Here is a 24478-nt window from a genome sequence, read left to right as displayed (position 1 = left end):
TGTCTGTTTTTGTTTTATTACCCCTTGCATCACTTTCCCTTTTATTTCCACTGTCACCAATGTGTTGGCCTGCCTATCATGGCATGTGCCTGGGCTGTTATTTCCCCTTTGGTTCTCCTGCTTCCATTTTCTCCATCTTCAAATACATTCTCCCAAACTAATCTTCTTCTTCTTCTTCTTCTTCTTCTTCATTTTTTTTGGGGGGGGGCAATGAGGGTTAAGTGACTTGCCCAGGGTCACACAGCTAGTAAGTGTCAAGTGTCTGAGGTCAGATTTGAACTCAGATCTTCCTGAATCCAGGGCTGATGCTTTATCCACTGTGCCACCTAGCAGCCCCCAAACTAATCTTCTTAAAGTGATACTTTCATTATTTCCCTTCCCTGTTAAAGAAAATACACAATCAATCAAGACATATTAACTCTTTACTATGTGCCAGGCATTATGCTAAGTGCTAGAGATACAAAAAGAAGCAAAAGGTAGTCCCCTGCTATCAAAGAACTTACAATCTTTTTTTTTTTGGTTGCGGGGCAATGGGGGTTAAGTGACTTGCCCCGGGTCACACAGCTAGTGTCAAGTGTCTGAGGCCGGATTTGAACTCAGGTACTCCTGAATCCAGGGCCAGTGTTTTATCCACTGCACCACCTAGCTGCCCCAGGAACTTACACTCTAAAGGGGGGACTACATGCAAACAAATATATACAAAGCAAACTATATACAAGATAAATAGGAAATATTTAAGAGAGGGAGGGTGCTGGAATTAAGAGAACTTTCTGTAGAAGATGAGATTTTAAATGGGACTTAAAGGAAGCTGTGGAGATTAGTAATCAGAGTTGAGGAGAGAGATCATTTCAGGTATGGGGGACAGGCAGTGAAAATGCCAGGAGCTGGCTGACATACAAATGAATTATAGTCAATCCTCAACTTGTAGGGGTAATGCTACTAGAATACTGCCAAAAGTAAAAAACGAGAACGTTGATACAATGAACCTATGGGAAATGGGGGGGGGCGGGAGGGAGAGGGGAGAAGGATAGGTTCCCATGACCACCCAAAACAATAATTTTTCTCTAGAGATTGGTGAAAATACACTTTTCTGCATATAATTCGTTGACAAAACATTAATTCTTTTTTTTTTTTTGCAGGGCAATGAGCGTTAAGTGACTTGCCCAGGGTCATACAGCTAGTAAGTGTCAAGTGTCTGAGGTTGGATTTGAACTCAGGTTCTCCTGAATTCAGGGCTGGTGCTCTATCTACTGTGCCACCTAGCTGCCCCAAAACATTAATTCTGATAATCTCATTCTGATAATAACATAGTAATCATGAAATATCCATAAAACGCAGTATACAAAATAAAATTGGTAACATGCCTGAGTCATTCATGACAGGCCAGATGGGTTTTGTTATCCCTGAGTGGAAGTCAGACAGAGGTGTTCTCAGTGCTTTGTGGAGCTCCTAGTTACACTGATCCCAGGTTAAAGCCAGTTAGGCTCAATAAGAAAGTACCTTTGCATTTCAGGAAGTTCTAGGTGCCTTAGTTTCCTTGTCTGTGAAATGAGATGGTCAAACTAAGTGATCTTTAAGATCCTTTCTAGCTTTAACATTCTATAATTCCTAAGTCCATGGTAGGTATTCCTTACCTCATAGAGGGAAGGGGGGGGGGTTTATTCACTGCACAGAGAGTCAGGACAAACTCTACAGTTTGTCATAGGATCTCAGTGACTTCCAAATCTCTGATTGCCCCTTGCTGTTCTCAATCCAAATGTGCAATAAGGGACTACTCAAAGGCAAGATGCTAAAGAAGGGAATTTCAAACACTGGTGAGAGAGATATCTTTTTTGTTTGTTTGTTTTTGTGAGGCAATTGGGGTTAACTGACTTGCCCAGGGTCACACAGCTAGTAAGTGTCAAGTGTCTGAGGCCGGATTTGAACTCAGGTCCTCCTGAATCCAAGGCCAGTGCTCTATCTACTGAACCACCTAGCTGCCTCCGAGAGAGATATCTTTTAATGAGGTGACTTATGACCCTTCAAATAAGTCTCTGTTCTAAAATATTTTCCCTACCATGCCTAGCCTTTTCTATTGGGTTTTCAAGGGAGAAAAGATTTGACCAAAACTCCTATTACCTGAAGTGGGGAAGACATGGAATAAATTTGTGCCCCTAAATTCTAGGTTACTATTGTGCCGGTGATGCCTGCCTACACTGAGGAAGAGTTTGAGGTCAGAATGCTTAAGTGAAGGGGCAGCTAGGTGGTGCAGTGGATAGAGCACTGGCCCTGGAGTCAGTCAGGAGTACCTGAGTTCAGGTCCGGCCTCAGACACTTAATACTTACTAGCTGTGTGACCTTGGGCAAGTCACTTAACCCCAATTGCCTCACTTAAAAAAAAAAAGAATGCTTAAATGAAGAGAATCATCAGCTATGTCTGGCAGGGCTTTCATTCCCTTCCTGTCTTTGCTTTTGACTTTCTGTTCTTGGCCCCCATGATTCAGTAACTTTTTTTTTCAACCCGTGAGGTTTATTTAATACGATTTTCTTCCATTCTACACAACAAAAGTACAAATGCAACATCATCTAAAATGCTACAAAGATACAAAACTCAACACAGAAATTTACTAGTATTGACTGTATAATAAAAGTCAAGAATACAATTTACATTTTGCAAAATTAACCTGCCAGCCTTTCAAAGGGTCACAGCCTCAAAGGGCTGGTTCCTTAGCACCCAGGGGCTGGCCTGCAACCTGTTAACCAATTTCTAAGAGAGGTGGGCACTGGTGTGTGTAAAGAATCATTTACAGCAACAAGTAAAGGACTGAAATGAAAAATCTGTACTCCTCCCAGGAGAAAAAAAATTTAAAGCAGCAGATGGACCTGTTGGCCCTGCCTTAGCAGGAGATAAAGTAGACATACATGAGCTCACATCTTATTTTCTTAAAAGAATCAGCCTGGCCAGAAAGCAAGCATCAAGTCTTCATATTTGTCAAAAAAAGACTTCTGAGAAGGAAAAAAAAAACCCAAACAAAAAAAATCCACTGCTGCCAGTTTGGGGTGAGCAGGACTTCAGCATCTTGTTCTTTTCTTTGCTTGGTCTGGCTCTGCTAATTGCCTGATTTTCTCAGAAGTTGGTAACAGCTGAGCTTTCTGTTTGGGCCAGAAAAAAAAAGGGGGCCTTATTTAGGTTACAATTCTGAACCATCAATATTCCTATGAGCCAAAACCAGCCCTGAGAAATAAATCAAATTTGCTGTGTAGAAGCCTTCAAGGGCAAAGAGACTTCTAATGCATTAAACCTTTGTCAGCCAATGCCTGGTTCCCATTTTTTCTCTCTCCCCACCCTCAATACAAATGCTCCTATATGGTCTGTGTTCAATTGTTCAATCATATTTAAGTTACAAAGGGAGAATAGCTGCCTTGCTTTATCGGGAAGAATTAGAGCTGGAACGGTTGCGTTGGCGCCGGCGGCCGGGGGAGCGGGATCGTCGTCGGACAGGAGATCTGCGCCTAGGAGAGCGGGACCTTCTCCTCATGCGTGGTGGTGATCTACGCCACATCGGGGGTGGTGGCAACATCCTTCTGGGTGGGCTAAATCGCCTGGGTAGGGGCTTGGGCCAGGGGGCCAGCACTGCAGTGGCTGTTATCTCCAGACCATCTATCTGTCCTCCATCCATGTGCTTTTCAGCCTCATCTGGATTCTCAAACTCCACATATGCATAGCCTTTGGACAGATGAGGATGCATCCTTTCCACAGGCATATCAATCATTTTAATTTTCCCATAAGTGGAAAATATTCCCATGATGTGATCCTTTGTCACATTCCTAGTAAGCCTTCCAATGTGTACTTTGGTAGGTTTTGGTGAAGGACTTCATCTCTTCCGTTCCGGGAACGCCTCCTATTGTCATGCCTTCCTCGAGAGGCACTTGGAGATCCTGAGGAACTGCTGGAGCTGGAACTTCGGGAGATGCTGGAGCTTCCGGAACGGCTTGATGCAGAAGAAGAGCTGGATCCACTGCTAGAGCCAGTGCTAGTACTAGAGCCAGAGCTGGAGGTGGAACTGGATCGAGACCTGCTGGAGGTGCTACTACCACTGGAGGCACTTCGCCTCTTACGAGCTTTGTCTCTACCACGGTCCTTTTCACTTGAGTCTTTGGTGGCTCCTTTATCTTTAGATCGGTCCTTTGACTTGTCATCAGTTGTATCTTGACGTTTTGTGGGAGAGGGAGCCATCTTCCCAAGTCCACCGCCTGTTCCTGTTCCTCCTCCTGTTCCTCCTCCCGCACTCTCCGGCGACCAGAGAAGACGTCGCGCGCTAGGGTGGGAAGACACTCAGTAACTTTTTCATCTTGGTATATCCCTCCACCATGCAGGCTTCCTTTTCCAGTTGATGAGTTCTTCTATTTTGGGAACATGCAACGGCATGCTGTGCTTTATTTCCCTTCTGGCTGTGCTTTTTCATTTACTGCTCCTATCCAGCCTCCTCCACCTTTTCCTACCACTTTTCAGCTCCTTTTTATGTGATGCCTTCCTCATTAGAATGCAAATTCCTTGAGGACAGGGACTGTCTTTCTTTTTGCCTCTATTTGTATCCCCAATGCTTAGTATAGTGCCTAGCCTATAGTAAGTGGTTAATGCATATTGCCTGCCTGAAGAGAAGAGAGTGTCTGGGTCAGGGGGAAAAAAAAGAGTTGTTTAGGGAGTAGGTGATTTCATGACTAATAGAACCTAGAAAGAAACCATTGGGAGTTTCTTCAAGGTCCTCACACACTGGGGCATGTGGAGGTGTTAAATGTCCCTGTTCATCCTCTTTTCTCCAGGTTATTAGTTCTTCATAATCTCTCCCCATCTGGGAGTTGAATAAACACTCAATAAATGGTATTGTTGTCACATGTTATCCTTAGTTAAGTATGGAGTTGTTATAGTATTACTGTATGCACATTAACTAATTATCTTCTATTATTAAGAGGAAGAATTTTGTGGCTGTTAAATTAGAGGCTGTGTAGTCTAATGGTAAGTACATTGGGCTGAGAGTCAGGAGACCTGGGTTGCATCCCCAGCTCTGACACTGACTTGCTCTGTAACATATGAATGAGTTACCTCTCTCTGGGGCTCACTTTCTCCAACTGTAAATGAAGTGGCCAGGACTCAAAATTCCAGTCTAGTTCTATGATTCTGGATATCTAGGATATCTGGCTATCCCTTCAATGAATATTTGAAGTACCTACTATGTGCTCGGCACTGTGCTCGGCACTGGGGATCCAAATAATAATAAGAAAGACAGTCCCTGTCCTCAATGAGTTTATAATCAAATGGAGGAAGACAACAAACAAAAGGGACTTAGAAAGTCTTAGTGTTCCTTAAACTTTTGAGCTGTTTCCAGACTTTGCTAAGCCATGAAGGTAGAGATCAGATTTACATTGATGGTTTAAATTTGCATATGTGCTTGTTAGAGTTCTGTTGATTGTGCCAGTAACCTCAGAAAGCATTTCTTATCTTGTGTTTATGTTGGGAGATTCCTTTTGTCAATTACCATTGATCTGTTCCAAGTTGTCTTGGACTCTCTGTTTTTTTTAACTCATTCTAATGTTTATATATCATCAGAAAGTATATTGATTTTAGTTAATTAATGGCATTAACCAAAGAGTAGCTTAATTCATTGTAATTAGATTATAAATTCTTTGAGGGCAGAGACCATATCTTCTGTGTTTTAGGATTATCCTTCCAGCACAGTGCTTTTCGTATAATTTCAGTACCTTTGTGGATCTGCTATTAATTCTTCAGATTCATACATCCTCATTCTAGGAAATTCTACTTTCTTTTCTCCCATAAATTATCCACAGAGCTCTACCTAGCATCCTGGGGTCCTTTCTCTACCTCTGCTGACATTGCATGGATAGCAATAGATTATGTGAACTGCCTTTTAGTTATCCCTTGCTATCATTACATAACTAACCCACCTTCTTTTAAAGTCATATATTTTTTTCTTCAAAAACTTCTCTTTAATCAAAAATGGATTTAGAAGTCCATCTAAAATTATGTTTTCCAAATATGACATTTGATTAGAAGTTTACAACTCAAGATAATTCTGAAAAATCAATGGGACAATTTCTTTTTTCTTTTCTTTTCTTTTTTAAAAATTATAAAAGTATTTTATTATTTTCCAGTTACATGTAGAGATAGTTTTCAACATTTGTTTTTATAAGCTTTCTAGTTTCAAAATTTTCTTCCTTCCTCCCCTCCCTCCATGGCTCCCCAAGACTGCAAGTAATCTGATACAATGATATCTAGGGATATAAAAAGAAGCAAAAAAGTCCCTGACCTCAAAATGCTTAGAATCTCAGGAGAGACAACATGCAAATACATAAAAGCAAGCTTTATACAGGATGAATAAGAAAAAAAATTAACAAAGGGAAGTTACTGGAATTAAGAAGGATTAAAAAAGGCTTCTTGTAAAAGATAGTATTGTGTAATTGGTAACCACCATACGACATGATTAATTTAGTATGGGTATTAAAAAGATGGAGTTTTTGTTTGTTTTAGGGAGAAGGTAAGCATCATTAAATTCAACATTTATTTTTTTCCAATGTATTCCAGCCTGCTCTCTTCACATTATTAATTTTGGGGATCAGTTCACAGTTCATCTATAATGTCTGTGGAAAACACCCATGTTAGTAGTTTAGCTCTATGAGGCTCCTGATTCCATATACTTTTTTGAAATAAATTTTTATTGGTGTATTTTGTCTTTGCTTCACCAAATTTATCCCAGTATCCCTTTTGAGACTCCTCCCAGAGAATTATAATAGTTTTAATATTTATTTTCTTGGTTACATATAAACAAAAATTCTTAACATTTATTTTGAAAACTTTGAGTTCCAAATTCTCTCCCTACCCTCACTCCTCCTTGAGAAAGTAAAAAATTTCATATAGATTATACATGTACAATCATGCAAAACATTTCTCTATTAGCTATATTGCAAAAGAAGATGCAGACTAAAAAAACCTCCAAGAATAATAAAGTAAAAAAGAGTATATTGCAATATGCATCCAGACTTCATCACTTGTTTCTGTGGAGGTAGATAGTATTTTTCTTCTTAAATCCTTTGGAACTATCTTAGATTATTGTATTGCTGAGAATAGCTGTCATTCCCAGTTGATTAAAACTATAATATTTTTAAAGAAAAAAAGAGGAAGAGGAAAAAACCCATCAAAGCTAATCAATACATTGAAAAAGGCTGAAAATATTTGCAACATATAACCTCCCATATCTAAAAAGGGGTAGAATTGAGGAGTCTTCTCATTCCTCTTCTTTGAAATATTTCAACATCCATTTTTATTGTTTTGTAATTAATATTCCACTTGCATTTTTGCAGTAATTTGTATATTACTATAGAGGTTTTTTTTCCCCTGGGGGAGGGACTTCGCTTACATCATTCTGCATCAGAGTATATAAATCTTTCTATGATTCTCTGTATTCATTCATTCATCACATTAGCCTCTTCTTATAGCATAATAATAATCCATTAAATTCACATTCCACAATTTGTTTAGCTATTCCCAATTTATGGGCTTCTACTTTGTTTTCAATTCCTTTTTACCACAAAAAAATGCTGCTATAAATATTTTGGCATAAATGGATACTATTTTTTTATCAGTGACCTCTTTGAAGTGTCAGCCTAGTTTAAAAAAAATCTCTGGGTCAAAGGGTATGGAAATCTTAGTAATTTTATTTGCATAATTCCAAATTACTTTCCAAAATGGTTGCAGTTTCACATCACTTCCAGTCATTCACTAGTGTGCTTATCTCCCCATATACCTTCTAATAATGACTATTTTCATCTTTTGTCATCTTTGCTAATTTGCAGAGTGTGTGGTGAAACCTTAGTGTTATTTTGATTTGTGTTTCTCATAGTATTAGTGATTTAAAGTAATCTTTCCTATGGATGTTAATAGCTTGCAATATTACTTTTGAGAATTTTGTTCCTCTCTTTTTACAACTTACCTGTTGGGGAACGTATTTTGGTCATACACACTTACCTACACAATACCTATATACATATGCAGACATACACATATATGCATATACAGATATGTTGTCTATATATCTTGAATACCAAACTCTTATTTGAGAAATTGTTACAATTTTTTCCTCATTTTACCATTTCCCTTCTTATCTGAAACACAATTGTGTTGCCTGTACAGAAGCTCTACGGTTTCATCTAACCAAAATTGTCCATTTCATATTTTGTAATTGTTTTTATCTTTTGCTTGATTAAGAATACATCTCCTGGAGCAGCTAGGCTAGGCGCTAGGTGGAGCAGCTAGGTGGTTTCCACAGAAACAAGTAGTAGATAGAGCACCAGCCCTGGATTCAGGAGGACCTGAGTTCAAATTCAGCCTCAGACACTTAACACTTACTAGATGTGTGACCCTAGGCAAGTCACTTAACCCCAATTGCCCCGCCAAAAAAAAAAAAATTAAAAAAAGAAAAAAGAATACATCTCCTACCCATAGCAGTGAGAAGTATATGATCTGTTTCTCTTCCATTCATTGTATGGGGTTATCTTTAACATTAAGGTCATATATCTATTTTAAATTTATTGTGGAACATGGAGTAAAATATTGGTATAAGTCTAATTTCTACCATACTGCTTTTAGGTTTTCCCTGTAGATTTTTTTATTATCAGATAGTGAGTTCTTTCCTAAGTAAATTATGTTTGCAGGTTTATTGAACATTGAGTTATTAAGTTCTGTTGTTTCTTATTCTCCCTTGTCTAGTCTATTCAATTGATCTACTCTTTAAAAAAAAAACCTAATATGAAATGTTTTGATGATTGCTGCTTCATAATGTAAAGTCTGGCAGTGCTATTCTCCCTTCATCCTTACCTTTTTTCATCATTTCCCTTGATATTCTTCAAATGGATTTTCTAGTATTTTATCAAGGTTTATAAAGTATCCCGTTGATTATTTGATTAGTATAGCATTAAACTGTAAATTCATTCTGACAATAATGTAATTTGTATTATATTGGAGCAACCTAACCATGAGCACTGAATATTCTCCAACCAATTTTAGTTGTTCTTTATTATGTCTTTAACAGGCACTTTATAATTGGGTCTATAAAAGTATTTTTTCTTCATCAAAAGATTGATCCCCAAGTTTTTATGCATTTTAAGTTATTTTTTAAATTAGTTTTTCCTTTTCTCTTATTGCCTCTTGAATTTTGTCACTGTTTTGTAGAAATGCTATTGACTTTTGTGGATTTATTTTGTAGCCTGCAACTTCACTGAAGCTGTTAATTGTCTCAGTATCTTTGCTGATTACCTAAGCTTTTCTAACTATCATGTCATCAGCAAATAGAGATAGTTTTATTTTCTCTTAGTCTATCTTTAAATCTTCGGTTTCTTTTTCTTATCTTTTTTCCAGCTAACTAGCTAGCAAATTGCTAGCATTTTTAGACCCATTTCAAATAATAGTGGGGAGATTGCGCATCTTTGTGTTACTTCTATATTTATTGGAAAAACTTCTAGTGTATCTCCATTGCAAATAATGCTTGCTTTTGATTTTGAAATAGATTCTTTTTATGATATTAAAAAGGCTCTTCTCTACCTATACTTTATCTTTGTGTTGCAGAAATGAGTGTTTTACTTTGTCAAAAGCTTTTTCATGATTACTGAGGTAATCATGTGGTTTTTGATGTTTTGGTTTTTATATAATTAATTAGGTTGCTTGTTTTCCTAATGTTGAACCATCTTCGAATCCTTATATCTTTGATATAAATCCTATTTGTTAGTGATAAATTATTTCTTGGCTGAATTGCTTAGTGTCTTTTGTAGGATTTTATTTAAAATATTGAATCAATATTCATCAATGATATTGGGTTATAGTTTTCCTCCTTTGCTTTTTATCCTTCCCTGGCTTGGGTATTAGGACTATATATTTCTCAAAAGAGTTGTTGTACAGAGTCCTTGCTTTTTCAGTTTTAATTAGGTTGGTTATAATTCTATTATTTTTTTAGTCTTTTGAAAGAACTAACTTTTAGTTTTTTTCTTATTATTTTATGGGCTTTCTGTTTTCTAGTTTATCCATTTCTCTTCTAATTTTCAGTATACCCTCCTTTGTCCTTATTATAGGTTTGTTTATTTGTTGTCTCTAATTTTTTTAAATGTATATTAATTTCATTAATCTTTTTTCTACTTTCTTAATATATGCTTTTAGGGATATAATGTTTCTCTTGAGGACTGCTTTGGCTGTATCCCAGAAGTTTTGACATATTGTTTGATTGTTATGAAGGAGAACAAGCACCTGCTATGTGCTAGGCACTATGATAAATACTTCACAAATATTATCTCATTTGATCCTCACAACAGCTCTAGGAAGTGGGTGCTATTATTATCCCTATTTTGCAGTTGAGGAAACTGAGGCAGATAGTAGTTAAAGAACTTGTCCAGGGCCACATAGCGAGCGAATGTCTGAGGCCAAATTTTAACTCAGGACTCCCTGATTGTGCCACATAGATGCTGTGGATAGTGTGTTGGGTCTAAAATCAGGAATACCCAAGTTGAAATCTGGCCTCAGACACTTACATGCTGTATGACTCTGGGAAAATTATTTAACTTCTATCTGACTGCCTCAGTTTCCTCAAATGTTTTATGGGAATTATAACAGTACCTACCTCATAAGTGAGGATCAAAGAGATAATATTTGTAAAGTGTTTAGCAATGCTTGTTTCCTTCCTATTGTTTTCTTTCACATCATCATTAATTCATATAATGTTTTAAACTGTATATGATTGTTCTTTGACCCATTCATTATCTAGGGTTTCGTTTTTAAGATGCCATGTGAGTCTGTTTTCTTTGTTTCTCCTCCATGAACTAATTGCCATTTTATTGCATTATGGTATGGAAAACATATGTTTACCTTTTCTCCCTTTTTGCATTTGTTTGCAATATCTTAATGCCCTAATACAAGGTCAGTTTTTGTAAAGTTACATATGTTATTGGGAAATACTTATATTCTTTAGAAATACCATGTAGAAGACACATAAGTCTTTTAGCTCTAGCTTCTCCAGTAATTTGTTCAATTCTATATTTTCCTATTTGTTTCTCTTTCTGTTAGATTTGCCCAAAATGGAGAGAGAGACATTAAAGCCTCCTGTTATTATTGCATTATATACTATGCCTTCTCATAATTTGAATTTTTCCTTTAAGAATTTAGATGCTCAGACATTGAAAGCCTATAAGTTCAATTGGGGTATTGGTTTGTCTACAGTTCTTTTCACCATAATGTATTTTTCTTATTCACCACTTTTTATATTGTGATCTTTTGTTTTAGTTTTTACTGATAGCATGATCACAACCCCTTTTTTTATTCAGCTGATGCATAATAAATTTTGTTACAGTCCCTTGTTTTTACTTGTTGTATATCTTTCCTTTTTAGATACATTTCTTTTAAGCAACAGTTTAGGGGGTTTTGGTTTCTTATCAAATCTATCACTCTCCTTCATTTTATTGGATTGTTTAAACTATTTAATTTTGCTAGTTAGGTTGCTGTTTCCCTCCATTTGTATTATATTTCCTCCATCTAAAGTGGTTCACTCTTGGATGCTACATTGCTCCACTTAGCAAGGAGATTATATATGCTAACTTAGATTCTATCTAGGCTCTCGATTTTTATGTTGTGGGAATTGATTTGCATGAATAAACTATCTTGTGAATGATAGTTTGTGCTGATAAATATTCTTTTATTCATTTTCAATTTGTCAATGCCGACAGCTTAAGTAACTCAGGTTGGAGAGATTTTCATTACAAGACATATCTTCTTGCCCTCCCCCCCATTATTTTGATCTTTGTTCTAACAAGTCATTGGTCTGACTGTATAAAGACAGTTGATCAGACATGTTAGTAATCAGTTATTTTCTTCCCAAGGCATAGTAAATTTTATTTTTCTTGAGATGTTGTATATTGTTTGCCATGTTCGATGTAAGAGACCATGTGGTGCTGTGTATAGTGAGCTGAAAAGGTATCAGAATACATTGGAAAAAGTCATTTCCTCATCCAAGTCCAGTTCCAGTCCTTGGCCTCCCTAGATCTATCTTTGCATTGGAATCACTGAGAATTAAGGTAAAAACTCTGTAAATTTTGAGGATCTTAAATGTTGGTGCATAAAACACAATTGTTTACATGGTATAAACAAGGCAAGACGAATCATATATTTCTTTCTTTTCTTTTTCTTCCTTTTTTTTTTCTTTGCAGGGCAATGAGGGTTAAGTGACTTGCCCAGGGTCACACAGCTAGTAAGTGTCAAGTGTCTGGGGTTGGATTTGAACTCAGGTCCTCCTGAATCCAGGGCTGGTGCTTTATCCACTGCGCCACCTAGCTGCCCTTGAATCATATATTTCTTGATTAATTGGAATACAAGATAGGGCAAACTCCCCTGACTTCTTTCTAAAGAGAACCTGGAAGTCATTCTTTCATTAAGCTGCTATTTGATTATGTCTTCTGTTTTCATTTATAGGGAGAATGTCAAAATCGATATGATCTAGTTCCTTCAGCTGTGGATCAAATCAGTTCCACATTTAGAGCATTAGCATGAAGTGATTGATGACAGTCTGCAGACTGATGCCTACTACTTTGCCACCATCCCTGCAGACATAGGAGGGACCTACACAGGACTGGGAACCATTTAAAATGTTTGTTTCAGGGGTTGTCATGTCTGAAGAATTCAACAAATAGTGGCTAATCTGTTGCTGCCATGCCTCTCCTGTTTGAGAAACAGACAACTGACAAAGCCTGTCTTTGGAGCCTGCTAGAATTTGTCCTTTGCTGGCATGGTCTTACAGAACCCATTATACCTCTAAGACATTATGAAGCTTCAGAGCAAGACTTGATCTGGTATTTTGGTCAAGAGTTCAGCCATGAATTAGCTGTGTGGCCTTGGGCAAGTTATTTCCTCCTTCTGGGATTCAATTTCCTCTGCTATAGAAGCTGAAAGTTGGATGAGATGTTCATTCTAACTCTAACATTTGAAGCTCTAAGTCTAGGATTCATAATTCTGCTACAGCTCTACTTATAATAGAATGGCTTTTTAAAACATGTTCGAAACCAAGCTCATTATTTTCCCCCCACATATGCTCCTTCTTTTAATGTAACTGGTTTTGTCTGTGGAAACCAGAGTTTCCTCTCTTGGGTGTAAGGTACTGTGCTGGGTGCTAGGGATAAAAAATAAAAAGCAAAGTTTCCACTCTCAAGGACCTTGCAGATTTCCATGGGTTGAAGTGGAGGCTGGGATACAATATGTATGGTGATATTTCTATTTCTTTCTTTCTTTCTTTCTTTCTTTCTTTCTTTCTTTCTTTCTTTCTTTCTTTCTTTCTTTCTTTCTTTCTTTCTTTCTTTCTTCTTCCTTCCTTCCTTCCTTCCTTCCTTCCTTCCTTCCTTCCTTCCTTCCTTCCTTCCTTCCTTCCTTCCTTCCTTCCTTCCTTCCTTTCTTTCTTTCTTTCTTTCTTTCTATCTATCTATCTATCTATCTATCTATCTATCTATCTATCTATCTATCCAGAGCAGCTAGGTGGCACAGTAGATAGAGCACCAAGCCTGGAGTCATGAAGACCAGACACTTAATTAGCTATGTGACTCTGGGCAGGTCACTTAACCCTATTTACCTCAGTTTCTTCATCTGTAAAGTGAGCTGGAGAAGGAAATGGCAAACCACTCCAGTATCTTTGCCAAGAAAACCCCAAATGGGGTCACAAAGTGTTGGACTTAACTGAATTGACTGAGCAACACATATCTATATCCATATTTGTACTCATAATATTGTTATTTACATACATAGTATTTCCCCAAACAGGATGTAAGCTCCAGGAGAGCAGGAACTATTCACTTTTGCCTTTGTTTCCTCTGTGCCTAACAGTGCCTGGCATACAGCAGATACTTAATAAATGCTTGTTTATTGATTGATTGGAATTAGGTCAGCTCCTTAGAGGCAGAGTTACCCATAGTGCTCTGCTATCTATTCTCCTTGTTTATTGTGACATACAGAAACAGTGATTGGCTCTGGGTGACAGAGATACATGCCCTGGCTGTGGACCAAACGTTTGCCCCTCTCACATCCCCCAACCAATCTAATCATGAAGAAAATAGAGTTTAATAGCATAAGAAACAATCATGTTTATTGATTAGAACATGGTATAAAATTACAAGGATCTAGAGACGACCTTGGGCAAGGGAAGCTGGGTGGGACATGCAGTGCTGGGCTTTGGGATAGGAGGAAATGCTGCTACAGAGAGCACTAGTGTGTGCCATAGGTCATACCATAGTCCAGTCTGTCCCCTCGTTTTCCCTCTCAGGAAAGATGGAGGACTGAATTGCCATCGTGGATGTTAGGCAGAGAACAGTGTAAATGGCCCTTATGTTTGGAAACATCAAGGGAATTTAGGTCACAAGAATATGTCATTTTAATCAACCAGACCCACCCCCAAAGTACTGGAAAGGGAATCAGTCTGATGCTGGTTTTCTGAATGTAGCCCTGGTTTGGACTTACTACACAAGTTTTTGTTTTTTAGTTTAAGTGAAAGGGCGTATTGGTACAGGATGACATTGGAGGATGAGCTGAGTAGCTTCTACTCATAGCAGGCAAACAGCAGAGCAGGCTCACCACTTAGTGCTCTTGGCATCATTGAGTGTGGGAGCCTTTGAATCGGGGGATGTGGGAGCACAGATTACTGTGCACTAGCAATAAAGCTTTGAGCAGAGGGAGCTGTCCATGGTGGCAGTGGCCTGAAGAGATTCACATGCTTTTGAAATGAAATAAAATCCCATCATTGTCTCTTGAGAAAAAGAAGAAAGAATAGGCAGGGTTCTTAGCATTCTGAGACCGAGGCAGATGGTAGGTGTCCATAGGAATTATCCAGAGTTATGCTCCTAAAGTTCTTCTTTAAAAGCTTTTCCGCTCAGAGTTGGTGTGTAAAATCTGAACTGGGGACGGCTCGGTTTCTTGTTTGTTTGTTTTTCCTGGTGCAATGTCTCTGATGTCCAGATGACTTTCTTACTAACTTACTGTTACATGACATTTTCAAAGAGTTGAAGGGACCTCATGATGTTGTCATCCTGCACAGGGAGCAAAGGGAAGATAAAGAGAGTTAATGAGAAATCACCACATGAGCAATTGGTGACATATCCTTTGGGAGCAACTCAACAGCTTCATATCTTCTCTTTCATTAGCTTCCCAGATTCCTTTGTGAGACCAAAAGGACACAGTTGTCATGTCTATTTTTATAGAGAAGCTGTGGTTCAGAGTGGAGCAGGAACTGGGTGAATGTATGAAAGGAGAAGGGTGGTGGTGAGCTCTGACATTGCTTTTGTGTGTGTATGTGTGTCAGGGGAATACGTAGGACTTTTATCAAATCAACAGATCCCAAATCTGGTTCACATCCTCAGAAAGAGCCCTACCATGTGTTCACATGGGAATAAAGTGGTAAAGTGGAGCCCTTTAAAGAAAGGGGATATCTATATTTTAACATGTAATTGGGGAAAATAAAAATATATATTAAAAAAAGAAAGGGATATATAGTATAACCTGCCAGAGAAAACTAGGCATAACAAAGCAGGCAATGAGATTTTAAAAGTTGATGTTTTGAAACTGTTATGGGCTATTGAGATTGTTTGAAAGCCACACCAGTGTGTAGTTTGCATTCCTTCATATCCCTAGCACATTTAACAAATGCTTGCTGACTGACTAGTGATTACAATGACTAGGAGCCACAGTGGCCAGTCATTCTTCTTATAAGTGAAGTCTGAGGAAGTTCTTAAATCTACTCAAAGGAGTAGTGCATTTACTTTATCTATGGACAATATGTGGGCTACTGGTTTGGGCATAGATTAGGCTGTAGATGAAACTTCTTCTTTGTTTTTTAGGGGGAAAGTTTTTTTTTTCTTATTTGGGCTGGAATCCAGTATCTTAATACATCTACAGCACTAAATTGCCCTCTTAGAGGACTTACATCCCTCAATATGTACATTCTACAGACAAATATAGAAGGAGGCTTCCCTCTTGCCCTCCTCCAAAGAATCCCCAGACCCTCATTAAACATCACTTATGAAAATTCTGCTCACCTCTTGACAGGATTCAAGAAATTCATCTAAAGTCACGACACCATCTTTGTTCTTGTCCATTTTCTGAAAAATACAATAGTAAGTCACAGAACACCACCACCCACATGTATCCTTGCTCCTTACACTTTTTAGAAAAAAGTGCATGAAGGAGTAAGGTGTTAACTTCTTAGAGGCCAGACTGCTGGAAATAGACCCTAGTTATAAATCCCTACTCTCAAAGCGTCATTGCCCATCTTATAGAATATGTACTGCTGGAGGAAGGCACAACATTTGGAATGTGTAGCTCACTACAAAATCATGGTATCCAATACCAACTAACTCTTGCAATTGCTTGTTAGGGATTCCTTGGTCTCTTTCCTCACAGAGGCTGTTCTAGACCAGAGCTTTACAATGCTAAGCTTTCTTACACTACCTTTCTTAAAATTCCATGTCTCTTAGCCCCACTTTCAGTAGATGACCTCACCTTTTTTACAGAAAAGATTGAGGCTATCTCTCTCAGACACACTCATCTTCACCTCAATATATCTCTGTCCTTACCTCTATTCTCTCATTTTCCCCTTTAGTCTCAGAGGAAGTGCTACTCTCTTGATCCCATCCTTTCTCACCTCTCTCCAGGACCTATTGCCCACAACTATCAATCTAATCTATCAGCAATATTTATTGAAAAACTAATATGTGCCCCACTCTCTTCAGCATTTTCAATTTTGTTCTCTCCTCTTAGGCCTTTTCCCCTTTCCCTTCAAACATATGAAGGTCATCTCTATCCTATGACAAAAATCATTTGACTCTTTCCTCTCTTACTTATAGTTTAGCTCTTTTCTTGCTGAAACTGCAAAGTTCTGTTGATTTTTAAAATTTTGAAATCTCTCTTGAATTCAACCTTTTTTTGATTCTACTGCTACCACCCTAGTGCTGGCCCTCATCATTTCCCCCATAGATTAATTAAGAGGATCCTAACTTATCTTCATGTCTTTTAGCTCTGCAAAAATCAGATTAGTTTTCATGAAGTAATCAATTTCATTGTTAGTCAATTCCTAAAGATTCCTAAGGATATTTGTCTACCAAATAAAATCCAAATTCCTAGATCTAGCCTTCAGAGCCTTCCATAAGTTGATGTTACATATATAGTCAATCTTTTTCTCCCTACTCCCTAATAGAGAGTTTGTAATAATATATAACAGTACTGGATATGGGGTCAGGGGACCTATCTGAAATCCTGCCTCAAGTCATTTGATATCTCAGAGCTTTAGTTAAAATAGGAAAACCAATACCTGTACTCTATCTTAGGCAATAGTTATTCAGATTATTATTAATGTTTATTATTTAATAATTTTAATTTTATTATTATTTAATTATTATTTAATCAATCAAAAGGCATTTATTAAGCACTTACTATGCATCAAACACAGTGCTAAGCACTGGAGACATAAAGTCAAAACTGAAATAATCTACCCTGAAGGAGCTTGCATTCTAACACGACAGAGACAACAAGCACATGGATGAGAGTATGTAGAATATATTCAAAGTGAACATAAGGTGGTTTTTGAATGGAGGGCATTAGCAATTGTGTGTATGTGTGGGCTATAGAGAAGATCAAGGAAGATTCCATTCTTAACATGAATCCAACTTACTTCAGTCAGGCCAATCTCACTGTCAGTAGCCTGTTCTCCCAGCTTCAGTACTTCTATGAATTGTAATCTCATTAGTATGGACACTTCTTTCATGGGTACAACTCACAACCTCTCCATGACTTCTATGAGATTCCCACCTGCCTCCTACTCTAATCCTTTTGCAAGGTTTTACCCAGTGTGCTGGGGGTAGCTCTTTTGGTGCTACAGCACATGAGAACCAATGGAGTATAAAGACTGTCCATCTGTTATCCCTTGCTTTTGCTACATGGCTGACCTTCTTTCTTTTCTGATCTTACATTGCTTTGATGGATTCTTTTATTTCACTTCTGCTCTTAATTCTTTGTTGGCAATATGCTAGAGATTTCTGTCTGCAAGGGGGTCCCTCTTTCAGATGTGGGTAGTTTCTCTAAAGGAAAGGGATAGAAACAAGGACAAATAGAGAAACCCCAAGAAAAACCACAACAGTCTCAAAGAGAAAAAGCACTTATCCCAAATAAAGATGGCAGAAGTTTTATGTTTCCTAGCATCTAATTTACATATGGCTGATACATGGACCTTTATAAGTATAGCTGGGAAACAATGGTCCCTAGAACTGTTTGGTGACCATGGGACAAATGTACATTTCCTAGTTATGTTGTAGAATGGACAACAGAAATACAGATTTTGGTTTACCACCATGAGATGGAGATGAGTCATTTTATTGAATGCATGACCCTGTTTTAAAATGTTAGAATAACTTAAGGCTCACAGAAAACTCAGAGGACAGAAAATGGGAGCTCACAGTAGAGTTGATCTTGGAAGAGGCCTCTAGTAAGATATAAGAAAAAGCCTTTGAGCTTACATTGCTGCCTGTTGCTTGGAAGATTTGAATGGGGGAAAGAAATGGCTTTGCCTTTGCAGGTTGGAGAAGGTTTTACTTGTATTGCTACCAACTGCCTAGTAGAAATCCTCCATATCACAGCCCAGGGACCCACCTTGTACAAGATCTATACAACCCATCATTAATATTTCTGCTTTTTCTGAAAGACAGACACGTTACCTTAGCAGTCCAGAAGAGAAACAGTGTGAGTGAATCAGCCAACAGAGATGTGTCTCCATCTAGCAGGACTACTGAGATGCCCAGAAAAGGAATAACCTGAGTGAGGTTACCTAGCTCTTCACTTGACCTCATCATGTGTCTGCTGGTTAATGTGGTTTGCATTTCCCTACTGTCTAATGGGCCAGTAGCAAACTCCTAAATAGAGGTAAAGAGCTAGATTTGGAGTCAGGAGACCAGGATTGAAATTCTGCCCAAGATACTTATGAGATAATTTGAACCAATCTCTTGGTCACCTCTTTAACATGAGTTAAACTTCCTGAAAAAATGGTGGTAGTCTGCCAATATCTGTTCTTTTATGTTTCTTTTTTCAAAATTTGGTACTGGTTTTGATCTTTGTTGTGATAAGTTAATGATCTGACTGTACACAGACATCTAGATGTAACTTCTGCATTGGTATCTAGTCATTTATTGTCCATTAAGATACAGTTAATTAATTTTTGTGGTTTGATACTTGTCATGTCCAGCCCCAAACACTTTCTCAAAGAAAATATTTGTGACATGGAGACAGGAGGATCCTGTGTAATGTACAAACATTTGGTCCCTCTTGTTTCTTAATCTCAACATATATACATATATACATATATACATACATACATACATACACACACATACACACACACACACACACACACACACACACACACACACACACACACACACATATATATATATATATACACACACGTGGGGCAATGAGGGTTAAGTGACTTGCCCAGGGTCACACAGCTAGTAAATGTCATGTGTCTGAGGCCTGATTTGAACTCAAGTCCTCCTGAATCCAGGGCTGGTGCTTTATCTACTGTGTCACTAAGCTGTCCCCTTGACATATATTTTCTAATGCATTTTTATCACCCTTCCTTCTGATCACCTTTTTATTGAAATCACCAAGTACTAAAGTATATGCTGACTTAATATGAAGCGTTTTATTAACTTCTTCATAAAACTATTCTACCTCAACAGATATTAGCATTTAAGCTGCATTTGTGATTGTCTTTTTTCAAATCCTTGTCCTGAGCACTTCTCTATGACACGACCAAAGGTCTTATAAAAGGAGGTTTCATATTGTCTTTAGATGAAAGATAAAGTCAGTTCCTTGATTTGCTTCTCCAAGGGGAACCTGTGAGCTATACCTTTCCATTTAATGACAACTTCTTTTGGTCTTCTGATTTTGTTTATGGTAAGATGGCAGCCAGGTGGCACAGTGAATAGAGTGCTGTTTGGCCTCAGACAGTTACTAGCTGTGTGACTCTGGGCAAATCACTTAACCCTGTTTGCTTCAATTCCTCATCTGCAAAATGAGCTGGAGCAGGAAGTGTTAAAACACTCCAGTATCTTTGCCAAGAAAACCCCAAATGGGGTCACAGAGAGTCAGACACAACTGAAAAAAATATGGTGACAATGATAATATTCGTACTATTGTTTCTCCACCACTGCATTAACTCACTTGTCATTAGACAAAGATCTCACATTTAAATTGCCAACAGTTAATATTTAAAAACTGGACTAAAAATTCTGTTTCTAAATTCTCCCTTCTACATTTTCCAATACTAAGCCACTGTTACTGCAAATGAAGTTGAGGATTATGCAGGAAAGGGAAAAATTCTGCATTTTTCTTTGGTTTGTGGATTGCCAGTACCAAAGAATTGTTCACCAAGTGGCCAGCCTACCAGTATTGAGCAATTGTTACTTAGCAAGGCTGATCCTTAGAAAAGAGGATGATGCTTAGAACCTTTCCAGTATGATAGACCCTTTCAGAGTCTCTGCAGTGAGCCAAATGAGGGCAAGGGTTGCTTCTCACACTTCTCTTGTGATCCTCCCAGACTTGCTTAGTACAGGAATATGGCAGAATAGACATTCACTATATATTTGTCTTTGATCACAATAACAAACCATTAAAGACTCTTCATAGTCTCTGCTTAGCTTGTGCTAAAAATACTGGGAATGTGGGCTTACCTGGAAAAACACATCTACATGTTGTCTTGGAGTATCATCTTTGAGCACTGGATAAGTATATTTCCCCATCATATCATAAATGGCTTTGACAATATCTATCATCTCCTGGAACAGGAACATATAAACACAGAACATGGGAACCGAGATGATAAATCTGAGTAAGGCACACTGTTTCATCTTGATTAGTATGCACTATGGTTTTCTTTTTTGTTTTGCCACAAGAAATGGACAGAGAGAAGTATCCTCTGTGGAGATCAGTGCTGCCTCCTCCTCTGACTGGGGATGATGGCTGAAAATAGAGCCCCTTAGAGGAGAGCCCCAAGAACCTTTCCTTTCCGATTTGCCTCCTAGACTCAATGGAATGGATAGCTATTCTTTTTCCTTGCATCATTTCCCCTGACAAGGGGAAATCCCCTTGTCATGTCTGGAAAAATAGGAAAACCTTATTCTGGTGTGATAGACTTGAACTGAATAAAATATCAGTTCAGTTTGGAGACTATTTAAATATTCTTATTTTTACTTTGGTTCAAAAAAAAGTATACTATTTTGGTTCAGCCATTTTAGAAAATATACAGGTTATTCTATTGGCTTGAACCAGGTTTCTCATTTTTTTAAGCTAAGAAATTTTAAAATGACAAGAAGTGTCAAAGCTATGGAGTTTAGAGCCTAGCAGGTGTAGACATGGAGAGGGAGAGTCTCACATGCTTAATCCCAGGGAAGTTGTGGGGAAAGCATGAATGAGGGTATGTTTTATAGGCTGGTTGTAAGCAGATGAGCCTGATTGCTTTTTTTAGCACCAGTTTATGGAGTCACCTCCTTCTCTCTTACCATTTACCTTCCTTTGTTAACTCTCTAATCACCAGCAACACTGGGCACCTCTCCCCAAAAGGGGCTAAGGTGGTCCCCTCATTTGACATACCTGGAGGACATTCTGTCAACAGTCACAAATTAATATCCATTTGCAAGGTTAAACAATTGGAATATTATAATGGGTTGCATATGACTTAAGTAAACAAAATTGAGATTAAGAAAGTAAACACATATTTAATAGTTATGACAAATAAAATCTATGCCGTAGTTCCAGGTTAGATTCAGTGAAAAGAAATATTTCCAAGTAATAATGTAGCCTTTTTTGAATGTGGAAAACTTTCTTCTTTTTCTCTCTCCAAGGAATTGTTTTGTCTTTTCAAAATGGTGTCTATGTCTTCCTAAAACTGAGCTCTGGCTTCCATTGAAGTAGGCACAATCATGAAGTAGGTTGTCAGCATCTTTTATCACTTTCCTTATTTGATATCCTTATTTCCCTCTCAGTGACACACTTTTTTTTGGTCAGGGCAATGAGGGTTAAGTGACTTGCCCAGAGTCATACAGCTAGTAAGTGTCAAGTGTCTGAGGTTGGATTTGAACTCAGGTCCTCCTGAATCCAGGGCTCCTGCTTTATCCACTGTGCCATCTAGCTGTTCCCCATACTCTTCTATACCATCTAACATCTCCCTCCTCATTAAAATTTACTTTCTCCTCTTCTAGCTAGATGGTGAAGTAGATAGAGTGCTGGGCCTGGATTCAGGAAGACTCATCTTCCTAAGTTCAAACTGGCCTCAAACACTTACTAGCTGGGTGATCCTGAGCAAGTCACTTAACTCTGTTTGCCTCAGTTTCTTCATCTATAAAATGACCTGGAAAAGGAAATGGCAAACCACTCTAGTATCTCTTCCAAGAAAACCCCAAATAGGGTTCATGACTTAACAACAACTTCCATTTTCCTTTTGCTCTAGGAAGTCAAGCTGATCAGTTGAATCCCCATTAAGTTGTGACCAATTTAGCATGTTATTTCTCCCCAAAGTATTCACATATCAGAAGCCATACTCTTAGAAACACAAGACTTTAATGCAAAGAAATTAATTTCTAATGATGGAATTTCAGGCATGGGGGGTATGTAGAGGAAGGAGGATATTTTGAGTGAGGGTGATTTTTCTTGTGTCCCTAAAATAACTTAATTCACAGATTTCTTCAACTACAATAGACTCTTATAGTTTTTTGACATTCATACCATGCAACAAATTACTTGCTCATTCTTTATGTTTACTTGGTACCTTCCCCAATCCATATACCAGATGTCTTCTCTCTGGTAGACTTTTTCTACTCCCAACCCCCAAATCTTGGTAGAGTTGGATGGGATGGGATGAAAGATTTGCTTTATGTGGGTTGGCCTATGTAGGAGCTCCATAAATCCTTGATTAGATGATTGATTGACTGCTGTCACAGCTAGTGTTACCCTAACCACCCAAGCTATCTTTTTTCAAGCATACTTAATTGTGTTTGTATCTCAATCATTTAAAGAGTATTTTAAAGTTTAAAGGGAATATTCAAACCAAATGAGATCTTGGTTCACTGTTTGGTAAATAAGTTTTGGGGACTCATTGGAGATTAATCCTATAAATGTTGTCTATTGTGGCATTTGATTCATTACTTAGTTTAAGCTCTTACTTTTAAAGAAGAAGGCAGGCACATAGGAATGGGAATTTAGTTCCAGGTCTGCTACTTAACTAGCTATGTGACTTCGAGTAAATAATTTAATCTCTTGGAAGCTGAGCTTCTTCCTCTTGAATTATCAAAAATAATATCTGCCCCACTTATCATACAGACCTCTTGTGAGGATGAAATAAAATAAAAGATGAAAATGTTGTTTGTAAACTGTTAAAGAACTAATGTTAAAATATTTATAGCAGCTCTCTTTGTGGTGGCAAAGAATTGGAAATTGAGGGGATGCCCATCAATTGGGGAATGGCGGAACAAGTTGTGGTATTTAAATGTAATAGGATATGGGGCAGCTGGGTGCCACAGTGGATAGAGCACCGACCCTAGAGTCAGGAGTACCTGAGTTCAAATCTGACCTCAGACACTTAACACTTACTAGCTGTGTGACCCTGGGCAAGTCACTTAACCCCAATTGCCTCACTAAAAACAAAAAACAAAAACAAAAACAAAAAAAATAAAATAAAATGTAATAGGATATTATTGTGCTGTAAGAAATGATGAGCAGGCAGATTTTAGAAAAACCTGGAAAGACTTAAGTGGACTGATGCTGAGTGAAGTGAACAGAACCAGGAGAACATTGTACACAGTAACAGCAACATTGTGTGATGATCAACTGTGATAGACTTGGTTCTTCTCAGCAGTGCAATGGTTCAAGACAGTTCCAAAGAACTCATGATGGAAGATGTTCTCCACATCCAGAAAAAAAGAACTGTGGATTCTGAATGCAGATTGAACCATACTGTTTCTGCTTTTTTTTTCTTTTTTGAGGTCTTTCCCTTTTGTTCTGTTTCTTCTTTCACAACATGACTAATGCAGAAATATGTTTGATGTGATTGTACATATATAGCCTATATCAGATTGCTTTCCATCTTGGGGAGGGGGAAAGGGAAGGGAGGGAGGGAAAAAATTTGGAACTAAAAATCCTATTAAAGCAAATGTTGAAATCTACTTTTATGTGTAACTGAAAAATAATAAAATGCTTTTATGATTAAAAAAATAACTTGTTTTTGTTCAGTTGTTTCAGTGGTGTCTGACTCTTCATGATCCTATTTGGGGTTTTCTTGGCAAAGATATTGGAGTGGTTTGCCATATCTCCAGATCCTTTTATAGATAAGGAAACTGAGTATTGGTAAAAAAGCTAGAATACCTTATGAAAGAA

General features: G+C 37.9%; 2 protein-coding genes across 7 annotated transcripts in view; both read right to left on the bottom strand.

The window, feature by feature from the left end:
- Positions 1-3369: 3369 nt before the first annotated feature.
- On the bottom strand, positions 3370-4218 carry LOC122743495 (RNA-binding protein with serine-rich domain 1-like). Its single transcript, XM_043988463.1, is given in 2 exon segments — positions 3370-3871; positions 3874-4218. Coding segments are annotated over 2 exon segments (807 nt in total). The 5' UTR covers positions 4217-4218; the 3' UTR covers positions 3370-3407.
- Positions 4219-14810: 10592 nt separating this feature from the next.
- Positions 14811-24478, bottom strand: part of KCNIP1 (potassium voltage-gated channel interacting protein 1) — a 574190-nt gene continuing 564522 nt past the window's right edge. For all 6 annotated transcript variants that reach the window (XM_043987900.1, XM_043987899.1, XM_043987901.1 and 3 more), the window contains 3 exons: positions 20782-20886; positions 16099-16161; positions 14811-15093 (listed from right to left, as the gene is read on the bottom strand). In XM_043987900.1, the coding sequence (XP_043843835.1) occupies positions 15046-15093; positions 16099-16161; positions 20782-20886 (216 nt within the window). In that variant the 3' untranslated portion in view covers positions 14811-15045. The remainder of the gene's footprint in view (positions 15094-16098; positions 16162-20781; positions 20887-24478) is intronic.

Source organism: Dromiciops gliroides, chromosome 2 (genome assembly GCF_019393635.1).
Source record: "Dromiciops gliroides isolate mDroGli1 chromosome 2, mDroGli1.pri, whole genome shotgun sequence".
NCBI classification, from domain to species: Eukaryota; Metazoa; Chordata; class Mammalia; order Microbiotheria; family Microbiotheriidae; genus Dromiciops; species Dromiciops gliroides.
The sequence above is the reverse complement of the archived record's forward strand: the minus strand, read 5'-3'. Positions and strand labels throughout refer to the sequence as shown.